Source organism: Triturus cristatus, chromosome 11 (genome assembly GCF_964204655.1).
Source record: "Triturus cristatus chromosome 11, aTriCri1.1, whole genome shotgun sequence".
NCBI classification, from domain to species: Eukaryota; Metazoa; Chordata; class Amphibia; order Caudata; family Salamandridae; genus Triturus; species Triturus cristatus.
In genome coordinates, this window is record NC_140594.1 from 1,005,966,959 (window position 1) to 1,005,977,518 (window position 10,560).

Below are 10,560 nucleotides of genomic sequence, written 5' to 3' on the forward strand. Positions count from 1 at the left end.
AAAATACAACATTATGCCACACCTAGTCATAACAAAATCTTTGTGAATCAAGCCCACATGTTGAGGCAAAGGTGCCTTGAAGAATCTTGCATCTGGTAATAACTAACTTACCGGTGAAGCGATGCCAGAATCACAGCCCTCCTGCAGTACTCCTTTGTAACTGGACAACAACGAAACTTCTGTATTTGTATTGCACAAATCCCAGTTGTCGGATGAAGAAGATTTAGAATAGATTTCACTACTTATATTCACCCCTGAGGAGCTGGAAATATAAAAGACACACAATTCACATTTACATGATTGCATGCATTAAGAAAGGCTTAGGGTGCAAACAAGCAGCAACAAAATGTGACCAATGCTCTTGGGAATTGTCCTATATTTCGGCAGCATTTCCATTTTTGGATTTACTATGGCATTTATTCACAAAGGATATTAGAAGCCCAGGTGTGATGCACTTATTTGCACTAAGACAGCAAATTCGAAAAACAGGGCCAGGTTTGGTGATTCTGATTGTGCCATGGCCTACTCTTGTAGTACTGTGCGCTTTCTCCAAAATCTGGGAGTAAATCACAAGTGCCACTGGCTTACGTCTAGAATCCAGGAGTAAGTCAGAAATACTACAATAGTAAGTCACATCTAGTCATTGCAAAACCTTTGTGAAGTAGGCTAAAAAATTCCACATCCTGATTTACAGACTCTGGTTTGGTGGGCTTTTTCGTTTGCAAAGAGCATAAAACATTTACAAATATGTTTTCCATGTCATAACACAATATTTTTCTCCGCTAACACACTCGGCAAAGGTACTTGTGCTTTCCTTTGAAATTTGTAGTTTTATGTCCATTTCCTGGATAGGAAACTACCATCAAATGGCTAAAAGCACAAACAATTTGCTGTGACTTACTCTTGAAGTACTCCTGTTTCACAACTGAATGCTAGGAGTAAGTCAGGAGTACAAATAGTTTATTTCTGGAATCCAGGAGTAAGCCAGGATTCTTCAAGGAGTAAGCTAAACCTTCTCACAACTAAATGTTTGTGAATCAATCAAAAAGGTTGTGTCCAGCTTATACCATATGCACCATCTCTACCTATACTAGGCATCCCCAGAAGACATCGGTCGATATCCAGCGCAAAACTCACACAGTGGGAGGAAGCGGGCATACTAACAGTAGGAGATTTATACAATGACGGACAACTTGTCCCCTTCGAAGACTTAGTGGAGAGCTCTGGCCTGCCACGAGGCCAGTTCCTCCTTCATGTCGCAGTGACTCGTACACTGAACATGCAGTGGGGGAATGTGGCACAGGAACCTGTCACGCATCTTACCATACAATACCTACACGAGCTGGGAACTGGTCGGCATCTCACCAAATGGTTCGCAGAATCGCTCAGAGTTAACACAGTGCCATCACTGCTCTTTCTGAGCGCCCACGTAAATGTGGACCTCCAAAGACCCGCCACAGACCGTGAATGGGGTTACATACTTGAAGGCCCCACAAGAATTCCACTTAACATGCGGTTCTGGCTCATTCAGTATTATATACTACATAGGGCCTACCTCACGCCGGCAAAAATAAACAAATATTTTAATCGTATGGACGCTAAATGTGCCAGGTGTAACGAACTAGGAGTGGACCTCCTGCATATGTTGTGGTCCTGCACGACCATACAGCCGTACTGGGGTGAGGTTACTAGGACACTAACACAATGCATGGAGCGAACATTGGGCTGGACATTGGAGGTGTACATCTTAGGACTTTACCATAGATCTAAGAAACAGAAGGTGACATCCAGATATATAGATCTACGACTCATAGTAGCTAAGAGATTGGTCACGCGCCGCTGGAAATCCTTTGAACCCCCCAGCAGCTAAGGCCTGGTATCACTCCCTTCTGTGCTGGGCGCAGGCGGAGAGCGTTCCACTCTGCCGCGAAGATGCAATAGGACTGCGCAGGCAACCACTAGCTCCGGCATGGGACGCAATACTGTTCGATTTTCGCACAGCGGAGCAAGGTCCAGACCTGGCAACCGGCACGACAATGAGCGACGATGAACAAACAGCACCACAAATGGCATCCATTTGGACCCACTAGGGTGCAAACACACCGTGCCTGGCTACCGATAGTCCCTGACACTCAACCTTACACACCAGTTACGCAGGCATGAACAATTGGAACAGCTCAATGGCGCGCCACTAGGTTCGCAGTTCATTTGATTGAGGAGATACGTATTTCCAATGTGTGTGGTTATGACGGAGGAAGCTCATTGTCATTCCACACAAATGCATATATTAGTACCAGTTGAGATTTTCTTTCTGTCTTACCCTTTGTCGCCCCCCTTTTTTTTCTTCAGTATCTTCTTTGTATATTATTTAGACAGAGCGTCACCTTATCCTGCATTGGATTTGCAACTAACTGGTAATTATATGACTGTAAACTGACATGAATGCATTGTAACATGAAGCTATATTCTGTGACAGGAGATGCATAATATATATACGGCCTGTTGTGTTATGTTTTGTTTAAAAATTCAAAAAATAACAATAAAACAAATTTAAACAAAAAAATCAGGCAAAAAAGTTGTGTGATTATTCGCCAACTTATGAATCTTTGAGTGCCTAATGCATTTTATTTGCCTTCCTCTCCCTGGCACCCTTTGTCCTGTTCTAAACTTAGAGATATAAAAGTAGACAAGAAGCAATACTGGCAGATGTTCCATGGTCATAATTGTACTTTGAGTTGGAATTTAACGGAAAGCAGAAATATACTTTATTGAACCTTAATAGAAATATGTGTTCCAAAACCTTTTGTAAATTTGGCAGAGATATGTTTGTTTTCATTTCTCAATGGTGAAGAACGCCTATATGAGAAATACTGCATATTCTATATGGTTATTTCAATATTAAGCAAAAAAGAGAAATATTTGTCATAGCTTCGATATTTTTTTTTATTTGAATCGATCACAGTTGGCCTGATTCTCCAAGATTGACTGTGAGGAGGTATTCGTTAGTCTTGTAGAGCTCCGGGTGTACTCCTGAATTCCAGGACTAAGCCTTCAGCAAGACAGGAGTTGCCTTGACTTACTTTTGAATTCAAGGAGTAAGCCAGGAGTACTACAAGAGTAAAACACACTTACCCACAGCCAAATTCCAGAGATTTCAGGTGGACCATGATGGAGCGGAGGTCAGATACACCAATAGGGTCATCCCAGTCAAACTTTTTACCTTCTTAAAGTAGTCTCTGAAATGGAAGTCAGAATCTTCCTAAGGGGAAAGGTCCAAGTCTGTGGGCACTGAGGGTACCTCAAAGTCAGATAAGCTGTCATTGAGCTAGTGCTAAAGCCATTGGTTTTGGAGGCAAATGTTCCAAGCGGGAAAAACCTAGACTGTATAGTTGCTGATGTCTCTTTGAAGGTCGAATAGATGCCTCTGGGCCCAAGTCCATGGTGTTAACTTCGGACTTTTTCACTTTTTTGGAGGTCAAAATCCTCCAACGTGGCAAGGCTTGAAGCTCTATCTGGGCAAGGATCGACAAAGTCGAATACTTTCATAACAAAGTCGCACTCAACCAGTTTTCAGCATGGAAAAAAGCTCTGAGCGGGACAAACCTGTTTTTCTTCCCCAGCTTGGGTATGACCTCATGGGTAAGCCTCAGCATCTGGCATTATTCTTCCGGAGGTGGGAAAATTACTAAGTTTCACTGTTCTCTAAGCCCTGGCAAAGTTCCTTCAGTCCTCTAGCTCTTCAGGATGGCATTCAGGCACCAGGTCTCAGTCCAGCCAGCTCTCTTGCAGGGTTCAGTCCTCTGTGGTCAGCTAGACCTTCTTGGGAATCAGGAGACCCTCTGCATTTTGTGTCCCTGAAAAAGTGCATAGGAGGCTATTCACTTGACCCTCTGAGAGCAGTTCCAATCCATGGGAGCCAGCTGGGTTCAGTAGTCCCCGAGTACGTTTACTTCTTCCAGCAGTGCTGTCTTCCTTAGGTGGAGTCTTCCCAGATCCTGGAATGTTGGATATGGCGGATGTGGTTGAGGTGCGTCTTCAGGGCAAAGCCTAAAAAATGACTAAACAGTGAAATATATTTTGGGTTTTATTTCACTGTGAAAGTAGACTAACCCTAATCTGTTGTATGTCCATTTTTATATATTGGCACCCTGCCCTGTGGGCTTACAAGGCACACACTTTGTGGGTGACTTATTAATAAAGCTTTTTCTCCATGCCAAATGCACTTTTCCCTGCCATGTGTCACTGTAGTGCTTTTAAACTGCAGCCCAAAGATTGCACAGCATGGTTTTTGGCAGACATATATTTTTGTCATATATTTGGGTTGTGTAAATACACAAAGCAGCCTACATAGGGTATTTAACATCCACACCATAGGTGCTTTTTCTGTGCTGGCTACACTGATCTTACAAGACATTTAAATAGTCCAACCGACTGAAACCCATTTTACTAATACCATTTTAGGGCCAAAGCATACACCCTATCACACTAATTAGCAGTGTCACAGGGCACAAAATCCAAATAACATAAAAAATAAGATCCACAATAATTTGAGAAATCTGGGATGACCATGTAGAAAAGTTGAATTTGCAGTGGGCATCCATGGAATGCTGGTGCCCAACCCTGATGTAATACATGCCCTAGCATAATAGCGGTAATTATGTGTCGAATTATGGGTACCAGCATCCGATGGCGATACATCGACTTTCAAGTGTGTCCATGTGTGACAGCTGTGCATTTGAATATTTGATAAAAAATAAATATGGAAAGCTGGTTTTACAGGACCCGAATAGTGTTTTTCATAATTATAAGCTGTTATTTAAAAACATTTAGTTTATTTTTCCCAAATGCATGCATGCATTAGCGATGTGTATATTTTTATTAATTGACAAGATCTTGTCTGAGGATAAAATTCTAGCAGTTTAAAAATATATTTAAAGGTGATATTTGAGGGCTAGTTGCTGTTACTGTCCTAGATCCTCACTTGGATTGCCAAACCTGTCTGTTTTACCACTACAACTTTAGAGATAGCACTGCTGTGGCATGATACTGTGAGATTTGTTTTATATTTATTTCCACTTGCACTTTCCAAGAGGATTCTCAGTCTTAATAAATGAATGAGTCAACTTCAGAGGGGCAGGAAAAGGGAAGCCAGTGAAATGTAGGAGTGAGGAAATATACTATGTGTCTGACTCGGTTAGTGGTGCCAGGCAGAGTCCACTGGGCTGTGGGTTGATGAACAACACAACACCCACTTGCCCCACTAGGCCTCCCATGCTTCTGAAGTGAACATGGATGATGAGAAACCTGGTACAGAGTAACCATTATCTCTGTGATGTCTGATTTCACTCTAGTGGGGTGTTTCATCTAACACTCTTGTCGACTAAGCAGTGTCCACTGTTAAAAAATGGCTTTGACAGGAGTTCAGATTGAGGTTGCCTGTGACAATGTCTTCTTCAGGTACAGAGCTGACATTTACATTCCTAAGAATGCATCAATCCTGGTCTTAGGTTTTACAAATTTCCCTTTAACATCCATCCTGTGATTGGGGCCTGTGTGGTGCTAATAATCTCGAGACGAGGGTTCCCCAAACTGTGCCCCTCTAGGCTCCCTTAGAATTCATAAAAGGGCTATTGGGGCATAATCATGGGTGTTGGGGTATTTTGCCTCTGGTGTCCTGAGGTTTTGGGCCTACAAACTAGGGTAAGTACACACCTACCACACTTGAATCATAAGGTGGAGAAAGTGGGCAATCCAAGGTGTCTCAGAGATGTACTGTGAAGGGTACAGACTCAGAACACAAACAGTTAAACAATATTTACAATTAATTGAATGCCCAGCATGGTGCTTTGCTTTTTGAGAAAACTGAGTATTTTAATCACACCGCCACTCCCTTTGCCTTCTTGCGCTCTCTTTCCATCCATTCCCCCTCTCTTCTCTCTCTCGGATTGCTTTCTTTCTATCTTCTCCTTCCTTCCCTCCCTCTACTTCTCTCTCATGAGGCCTCGCAGTGCCAGGGAGCTGGAGAGAGTGATAGAGACACCAGGTGCAGCCCTGCAATGCACTGGAAGCAATAAGCAGCCCTACAGGGAATGTACTCTATCGAAGCTACTGGGGTTATTACACAAAAAGAAGCTCTAGAGTTACACACAGGTGTAGGATTACTATGGTTAAAGGGAGCTGCTTTCCTGATTATGTGGCCCATTGGTCATTCCGTATACTTTGACTAAGCAGTTCCCTTGGGCTGATGGCAATAATCTCACCAAAATCTGTTCAAATTCTCTCAGTCAAGTTCTCAATGTTTTGTTCAGGTGTTAGTGTCACCTCGGTTAAAGGGCTCTTGGGATCTCTAAGCGTGGGTGTGCAGTATTCAACCGCACAGTGAGAACAATTGCTGTAAAAGTCAAGCTGCTAGCTCAAGGAAGCCCTCACCTTCTTCCCTCTCCACGCCAGGCCAGAGGCAGCTGCAGTAGCCCACATGAGGGCAGCCAGATCAGACAGGTCCGGCATTGATGTCTGGGGGATTCCTTGCTAAAAGTCTGTTGTGCAGAGTTGCAGTTCTTCTGGTGCAGCAAAGGCAGAGTCAGCACAGGTCCTCCAAAGGCAGAGTCAGCACAGGTCCTCCAAAGGCAGAGTCAGCACAGGTCCTCCTATCGTCCGTTGTGGCAATCACTGGAGCAGGAACACTGGCACGTCACAGGTTCACAGAGCATAATCTCGGGCATGCAGGGAGGGTGGGAGACTCTTGGATACACTCCCATAAGCAGCCTGCTTCTTCTTGGTTGCTCCTCTCTTCGAACTTGGCATCTGGACTTCTCCTCCTTCAGCAGACAGCTCCTGTGGGACAAGTCGCTCCTTCAAGCACACATACAGGCAATCCTTAATGGTTTGGAATAATATCGCATCACGCCATGTGAGCTTATCCGCGCTGCAAAATCAATATCAAAGACTCAACTTAGAAACACAATGGGTCTGATCCCCTAAATAGGAAAATATTGTTCGCAGTAAATAGTTAAACTCCCTAAAAATAGGGTTAAGAGCAAAATTGCACCTGTGTAATGCACAAAAGGTGTTTAGCAGTACATGATTGCCTACATGTGCATATGATTTAAAATTTGTGCATCACTATAAAAAGGGATGTAGTTTAGGGCTACTTAAGGGCCAAAGCATCCCACATTCACAGCAAGAAGAACTACACCACATATCGGTTTCAACTGGAACATGAAGTTGGCTTTACAGTCAACCTCCCCATGAGCTGAACAACACTAGGTGCAGGACAAGCTTTCTGTGTTTACCCAGGCACTCAGCTACATGTAATAAATACCCTTGCCTATACTGTTGCACCCTAGCATGTAGGGAGATTGAATATTTAACTGGTGTGGTTTAGTATATGTATGCTTGTGACATAGAGAATTATTTCGAAACACAGGCCAAGAGAACTCCTATAGGACTGTTAAGTACCAACTACTTCATTTTGGTTGCAATGCAGTAAGCATTTTTTTGTGTCCTCATATCACCCCACCTGTTGCAATCTCAGGTGACCCCATGGAACCAACCTCCCACCTTCCGCACAGACAGTGCCCAGCCACACCAACCTCCCTATTTTTTGGTGCATGGGTGCAATCATAGGCCCACTCAGTTCTCCGAATCCAACCCACCTCTCCACCTTTGAAAGTCTGTCAGATAGTGTCTGCTCTGTCAGGGTTCGAGCCCAAGTCCATCCAGCAAGACCAGCGCTCAGCTTTAAGCCAATCCTCCGGGAGAGGAGCTGCCGCATCTACCAATGTTTGCAGATCTCTCTTTTCGCAAGGAGCATGAAATAGAAAAGCAAGCCCCTCTGCTTCCTGCCCTGGAATGCAGTAAGCATTGTGGTAGGAAGAGTCGTTATACTGCACTGTTTTGGGGGCATGGGATCAGTTATACTTCTCCCTTTCTCCTTTGTTACAGTAATGAGACTTGTGTTCCAGCACTACAGTGCATGTATTGTTGAAAGTATCCCTGTTCCTTTAAGTTAGAACCCTGGCCGGGTAGGCAAAGCCGGACCCGATGGGGTCCCGGGTAAAACGTCGTCCAGAGGCGGGAGGCCCTCCCTTGCCCCCATGTGCATGCCGGCTAGGCCGGCTGAGGCCAGGGTTGCCACCTCAAACAAGGCGAGCCCCCCCCCCCATTAGGAGATGAGCTATTTCGGGCGAGGGGGGATTAAAGGGGGCCAATGGCCCAAGTGATCACATACACTCTCCCCTTGCATTCAAGGAAGAAGAAGAATCCCACCCACACCTAAGATACGGGCATCACAGCCGCAGGGGTAGAGGGGAGGCAGAACAAACACAACAAAGTTAATAAAAGGAGAACATTTACTAGAAGGTAGATGGAAGGCCCTCACAGTGTCTTTGGGATGCCTCTCGGCAGGGGCACTGAGGGAGCCAAGGGGCGGCGTGCCGCCAGAGAAAAATAGATGTGACCCTCCCACAGGACCCCTGGGATGCCTCACGGCAGGGGTACCGAGGGGGAAGAAGGCAAGGGCTCAGCCTCAGGAAAGGTAGAGTAGATGCTCAAGTATGGTCCTTGGGATGCCACACGGCAGGGACCCCTGGGAGAAGGGAGGGCCCACGAAAGCCCGGGCAAGTCCAGAAGGACACCCTCCAAATCGGTAGCAAGCTGAAGCCTAGACCAGTGAATCTGAAGCCCAATTAAAGGGGCCCCTCCCCTCCCAGGATATTGAGGAGGCTGGGTCCATAATACAAGAAAAAGGTTTAAAGAGCAATAGATGTAAATATACAACATGGACAATGAATGTAGACATGACCATGAACTGTTGAAATGTATAAAGTTATGTTGAATAAACTGCAACCTTTTCAGGCACCAGAGGCTCCCATTGATACTGGGGTGGTTGTGGAAAACCTTGCACCCTGTGGCGGGCACCCCATTGTGCCTGCCACACTGTGCATGGTTGTATAGAAGGGTTTCATGGTGGGCCCCAACCGGAGGCCTCCGGGTGAAGGGGGGCCTGCTACGTGCCCCCAAAGTCAGTTTCCGATAGCCGTTTTGTGTTGGTCAGACTGAATCGGAACGGCTGCCCGAATCTGACATCGTAATCAGACACACCGAATGCCATTCGGAGCCTTTCCGACCGACATCGTATTGAGGCCCCAAGTGTATTCATACAATTAGTTTGTGATTAAGGACAAAAGGGGTAAGTAATATAACACTGGAGTGAGGCTGACTGATAATAAAATATTTTCAGATTATTCATTTTTTTCTGAATCGAATTCATGTACGACCTCTGGGTGAAGTATAAAAAGAAATAATTGAAATTATGAAATTTCCTGGAAAGATTTAAGAAGAACATTCGATAAAATAATAACACCCATCAAATACAAATAATAGGAAATAAAGTTTGAAAGTAAAACCTATTTAAGAAGCATACATTAAATTCATCATCAGGCTTTGCTAGAGCAAGAGACACCCACAAATGAGAAAGAACGAGAGGAGGGACAGGAAACTCCGACAAACGAAGAAAACAAGGATGAAAATAGAGGAATCCTACCTCCAAAGACCCTACATAAAGCTATCAATAGGGCAAGTAATTGCAGCTCTGACAAAGCTCCAAACATTTCTTTTTAGAATTTTGCCACAATTTCTGCTTTCCCAATTAGAAAGAAGTCACCTAATCCTGTAACATAATATCGATTTTCGAGCAGGCCATCTGTGTTCCAAAGGGTATCGGGGCCTAGCTATCACTGGTGCAGCAGGTGCAGTGGCGCCGGGACCCAAGACTGTGAGGGGCGCATTGATCCCCGGTTATGGCTTTGACCACACAACGGCATAAAGGCCCATGTGTGCAATTGGTCCACGGCACCATTTCTACGTCACTGAATTTCACCTCGCTTTCCTAGTCTATTATCTTACCTTTCTGACATGTCTTTCTGTTGCTCCCCTTTAAGCTGCACATTAAGTTATCGCCCTCGTCGCAAACTCGCCATGTTTACCCAGGAACCAATTACAGTGTCCACATTATCCACAGAGCAGACTCCTGCGTCCGCCCATCCGCCTTCTTTTCAGGTCAAATAATGAACTCAAAGCATCAACTTTCATCCCGAGAACTACACGGCATTGCCTGGCAACCGACCGTCACTTCCGGGCCAAGCTTCACTTCACAGAGCAGAAGCGGAGCACATAAACTAAGCCTCGGCTCCTTTGTACGCTTGATTGAGACGATGTATAATTAAGGAAATGTCAAATATAAAATTAATTTTGTTTAGCATTCTTTAGGATGCAATAATGTATTTAATGGCAGAATTACGTTCTATATAAAATGATTTTTACGAAATACTTCTGTACAGAAATATTGCACATAATGTGATATTTTTTTTTCGTAAATCGACATGCCATTAAATTTGATTTTTATTCTGGCGTTAAATTGGAGACTTCGCAGCTGCCACTCATCCTTGCCTTGTGGGATTGCTGGAACCAACCTTAAAACAAGCATTGGAGTGTAATAAGTTTCGCATTTGTTTGGTTTCGAGCTTTTGGCCTTGTAAATGGCAATGTCTTTTACCTATG

At 44.4% G+C, this 10,560-nt stretch overlaps 1 protein-coding gene across 2 annotated transcripts in view; it reads right to left on the minus strand.

Moving 5' to 3' along the window:
- The window catches only part of LOC146785833 (uncharacterized), a 63,826-nt gene extending 53,786 nt beyond the window's left edge, over nucleotides 1-10,040 (minus strand). The window contains exons 1-2 of one of the 2 annotated variants that reach the window (XM_085633753.1): nucleotides 9,907-10,040; nucleotides 112-262 (exon numbers count right to left, since the gene is read on the minus strand). In XM_085633753.1, coding sequence (XP_085489879.1) covers nucleotides 112-262; nucleotides 9,907-9,917 — 162 coding nt within the window. In that variant the 5' untranslated portion in view covers nucleotides 9,918-10,040. Of the gene's footprint in view, nucleotides 1-111; nucleotides 307-9,906 lie in introns of those variants that run through there. The other variant, XM_085633752.1, reaches the window with a different exon arrangement.
- Between the last annotated feature and the right edge of the window lie 520 nt (nucleotides 10,041-10,560).